Raw genomic sequence first — 4,895 nt, forward strand, 5'->3', positions numbered from 1 at the left:
GATGGATGGATGGATGGATGGATGGATGGATGGATGGATGGATGGATGGATGGATGGATAATGAAAATATAAAACAGAGCAAAATTATGGTGAACCTCTGGGAAGGAGTTGTTCTTTGATGTTTTGACTTTTCTGAATAAAATCACCTGGATATAAATAGAAGCTAAAATCTAAATGCTAAAGAAAAGAGCTTCAGTATTGTCTTGTGTCATTAATATTTTACAGGGAGTTATTATTTCTGCCTATTTATTTATTTATTGAATTATTTACTTTTGTAAAACGATTCAGGGTATTTTGAGGTTAAAACATTGTAAAGCTTTTCTTGTGATTGATTTAACTTTCCTGTTTTCTTTGTTTTTACTCTGCACCTTTTCTGTTCAATGTCAGTTCAACAATTAAGAAAAGGCTTAGGTTGTTTTTCTCCATTTTTTCCAAACAATAACAAATGTTTAATGTTTTTGAGATGTTTTATACAACATACCTAAATGTCTCAGTCTTCCAATATATTCACCTGGTGCACTACAATTTGGCTAGAAAAAATTACAACACTAAAAATATAGAGCTTTAATATAATATATATAGTGACTGGATCAACTTATTGTGGGGATCATAACCCCATAGCCCCCCACAAATTGGTAAACAGAGATTATGTGTGTGTTTTGTATTAATACAATTAGTAGAAAGTAATCATGTGTACAAATACTTGAATGAAAGAATGATTTTATTTATTCGGGACAGTGTGCAATTAAAACATAATTTCATGCATTGCACCAGATTTGGCCCAAGGCTAGTTCACATATGTAGTCCCATCAAACAGTAAAAACAAAACAGCATCCAACAGTAAAATAGAAATAAGAGAGGGGGAAAAACTGAAAAATAAAAATAATATAAACTAAAACATAAAAAATACATAAAACACTCCACCCCTCCCTCCAACAACCAGAAGCAACTCTAAAATTGATTACCCAGTGCAATTCCATGATAGCAATATTGGTTAGATTTAAGATATTTTTTAAGATGATTACTTAAGGACAAGTTTTGGAGTCAACCTGTTAAAGATGGCTGACGGCCACAGACATAAAACAAAATTGACATTAAATCAGTTCTGCAGTAATCAACCTAAAATTTGATGTGGCAGCAGCTGAAACTGTTCCTTAAATTTTCAGCATTGACAAATTGAACAAAATCTGTTTAAAATCAATATCCATTTTGAAGTCAAACCTTTCGATTAGCAAGAAAACCTTTGAACCACTGAATGAATTTTAATGAAACGTTCAGAAAATATTCATTAAATGTTTATCTGTAAATAATGATTAACTGAGATGACCTTTTTGAAGTCAATCAAATTTAAAGTGACCACCAACTGACCTCATAAAACACCAAAAATTGGTAAGCTTAGACAAAATTGTAACATAAGACRGTCTTAATCTAAAGAATATGTCATAAAAGGCGGTGGGAGATGATTTACAATCCATGAGAGATCTTTGAGATCTGTCTGGTTTCAGTGCTGCAGAGCCACATAAAATCAAACTTTAATGTTTGATAAGTTCAAGAATAAAATACTTAAACTTATAAAATTGTATTTTTTGTTTGTTTTTAAAATTCAGCATCACCCAAAAATGTTTACAAGTGGTTGAGTATTAAAAAGGTGTTCAGTATTTGCCCACTAGGTGGTGCTGTCATTGTTAATGAGAACAGCCAGATAATAAAACACAAAAAGCATTTATAAGATGACTTCTCTATGATTACAAATTATGTTACATGTCCTGTTTTATTCAGGATAAAGATGAAGCACAAAAAAATAAAAAAAAAACATAAAAACAACAACTGAGCTCCACACCCACTGCAGTTCAAGCCTGAGTCAAAGGCCTGGGACGTGCCACGACTTTGTAAGCCTGGACCTTGAGCACCACACTGGCCACCCCTCGCAGGTCAGGCGGGGATGCTTCTCCCTCAGGAAGGACGAACTGGAAATCTCTCAGCAAGTAGGCTGTGAACAGAAAGAGCTCCATTTTGGCCACAGACTCCCCCAGGCAGAGCCGAGCTCCCCCTCCAAAAGGCATCAGAGCACGAGCTGCTCCACCTTCTCCTCCCAGAAAACGTTCTGACAGAGAGGAGCAACGTTAACACAATGCTGCAGATAAGAAAGAATCGAACATCAGGCTGGATTGAAAACCTCTACCTGGTTTGAAGCTGTACGGTTCAGACCAAACTGCAGGATCATGATGAGCGCCGAAAAGATTAGGAATGATCACTGTGTTCTTCGGGATGAAATAACCTGCAATGCTACACATGAGGTGGAGTCAGATATTTTCATGCAAAATCAAAACATGAAGTAATATTCTGGGGGGAAAAAATTCAGTGTAAATATCTGCGTATTTACATCAACTTGTTGAACATGAAGTGCATTACATGTGCCCCACCGTTCGATATGAAGAGACGTTCTGAGTTATTTGTCCCACATTTAAAACCTCGGTGACACTAAGTCTGACTGCATCAGTGGCTTCAAAAAGTCCTGATTCAGATTTTTGTTTACCCATTTTATTTTGTTCACATGATATATTGCAATTTAACTACTTCTGCGTACTATTTTAGCTATTCATATATAAAAATGTTTCACTCATTCAGATAATAGATGTTATTTTATTTGACTTGCAGCTTTGAATTATCTGCTTTTAGTTTTTAGATAAGCTTTTGCTACTGTTATACAACATTGGTGTTTACCTCCTGTTCTGTTACTTTTAGCTTTTTCTAGGCTTATGTTGCTTTTAGCTCAGACTTTTGCTACTTTTATCTTTTGTCCAGGCTTTTGTTACTTTCATCTAATGTTTTTTTTGTTTTTTAGTTAATGTTTTGTCAACTTTAGTTATACTACTTTGTTGTCTAGCTACTGTTTTGTTACTTTTAAGCTATTATCTATGGCAGGGCTATTCAACTAAATTGCTCCGGGGGCCACAGTTACTGCAGGCCTACAGCTGAGGGGCCGACCATCCAGCAATTAAAGTCATTATGTAAATAAACCAAGTATTACAAAGATCTGTTACCTTTGATTTAATTTATTTTGATGCATTTAACACAGAGAACCCTGTAAAAGTAGTGATAAGAAAACAATACATAAAAAAGACCACATTCTGCCTCCTAATTACCACAAATAATACAGTATTTTGACATCTCTGACCTGCCAAATTTTTAAACCAATTTTTTTTTCACTTTCAGTTTTATMTTTAACTGSTTGTRGTTTCAACTGTCTTGGATGTTCAAAGAAATAGTTTTTACCAGCTTGTAGCMAAGATTCTGACGTTTCTGTAAACACCAACATGTCTGTGTTTAACTAAAAGTACTTATAGTAATTAAAGTAGAAAACTGGGGGGGTTGGGCTTCAGAGATGAATGAACCAATCGGTGGGCCGTACTTTGGTCACTCGCGAGCCGGATGTGGCCCGCGGGCCACCAGTTGAATAGCCTTGATCTACGGTAATCTAATTTTATCTTATTCTTTTTAGTTAATGTTTTACTCCTTTAAGCCAGGGGTTCTCAAGCCACTTGTGTATGGGGACCCTATACAAGGGCAAAAAAAAAAAAAAAAAAAATCCAGGGACCCCCTCATAAACCAAATGCTGTTTTAAAATATAATTTATTGTCATTTCGACCCTAAATGCCATGGGAATATATATTTTTATTAAGTTTATTATGTTTGTTTTATTAGTTCATTGTTCTCCATGCATTTTAAAAAAATAAAAACCAAATTAACATCTTAGTAAAAATGTTTGAGGACCCCCAAGATACCTCTCGCGGACCCCTGGGGGTCCARGGACCCCAGTTTGAGAACCTCTGCTTTAAGCTAGCATTTTGCCAATTTTAGCCGCTATTCTGTTACTTTTAGCTTCTAGCTAGCCTTTTGATTTTCTTTAGCTTTTACCTAATACTCTAGTATCGGCTAGCTAGTCTTTTGTTTCTTTTAGCCAAGGTTTTAGTTCTAGTGTTTTGCCAATATAAGCAACTTTTATACTACTTTGATTTTTTGCTATTCTGTTATTTTAGCAATTTTTCTAGCCTTTTGTTAATTTTAGCTAGTGTTTTTCTCCTTTTAGCTAATACAATACATACAGTGATGACAAAACAACTCTTTCTCATGTTCAGCAAACTTCAGCAAAGRCATTCAGATCAGCTTTCAGGCTGTATTTTCACTCTAGTCATTAGCAGGTTTGAAATCGTAGGCACTCGGTAAGGTGAGGTCACTGCAGGTAAACTGACCTGCTGTCTCTGATGGCTCGGTGTGGGACGGCCAAAGGGGCGACGGGTCTGAGTCTGAGCACCTCGCTGATCAGAGAGCACAGGACAGGAAGTCTGTGTCTGTCGCTGTATTTGGGATAACGCTCCTCTAACACGGTGCACAGCTCTTCGTACACTCTGGTCTGCACCTGGAGGATAAGAAAACAAGAGAACAGATTCAGACATAGAGAGAGAGAGAGAGAGAGAGAGAGAGAGAGAGAGAGAGAGAGAGAGAACTTCAAAGTTACGTTCTATAAAAAAACAAAGACCTCTGGTCTGTGCAGCAGGAAGGCCACGGTCCAGTTCAGCCAGGCCGCAGTGGTCTCTGTTCCCCCGATGAGAAGGTCCACAGTCGCCATGTGGACATGAACATCTGTCAGGGGCTGGAGACAACAAGATGAGTAGTTTCTCAAACTCTGTAATAAAATAGTTCAACTCCAAACCCCTCTAGTATTCAGTGCAGATACCTCTTCATGCTCTGTGTTGTGATGTTTGTCAAGAGCCTGGAGGAGGGATCCTGTGATGGTGTGCTCGCTCTTTTTCTCTTGCAACTGCAAAAATAAATCAAAGGCTAAAGAAATTAAAGGGCCTGTGATGTACTTATCCTTCAAATACAAATAGTCA

General features: G+C 36.8%; 1 protein-coding gene across 2 annotated transcripts in view; it reads right to left on the reverse strand.

The window, feature by feature from the left end:
* Positions 1 to 703: 703 nt before the first annotated feature.
* Positions 704 to 4,895, reverse strand: part of cyp21a2 (cytochrome P450, family 21, subfamily A, polypeptide 2) — a 7,133-nt gene continuing 2,941 nt past the window's right edge. For both annotated transcript variants that reach the window (XM_014008723.1, XM_014008724.1), the window contains exons 8-12: positions 4,739 to 4,822; positions 4,541 to 4,654; positions 4,254 to 4,420; positions 2,183 to 2,286; positions 704 to 2,104 (exon numbers count right to left, since the gene is read on the reverse strand). In XM_014008723.1, the coding sequence (XP_013864177.1) occupies positions 1,851 to 2,104; positions 2,183 to 2,286; positions 4,254 to 4,420; positions 4,541 to 4,654; positions 4,739 to 4,822 (723 nt within the window). In that variant the 3' untranslated portion in view covers positions 704 to 1,850. The remainder of the gene's footprint in view (positions 2,105 to 2,182; positions 2,287 to 4,253; positions 4,421 to 4,540; positions 4,655 to 4,738; positions 4,823 to 4,895) is intronic.

This window comes from Austrofundulus limnaeus, unplaced genomic scaffold, assembly GCF_001266775.1.
Source record: "Austrofundulus limnaeus strain Quisiro unplaced genomic scaffold, Austrofundulus_limnaeus-1.0 Scaffold52, whole genome shotgun sequence".
Classification (NCBI taxonomy): Eukaryota; Metazoa; Chordata; class Actinopteri; order Cyprinodontiformes; family Rivulidae; genus Austrofundulus; species Austrofundulus limnaeus.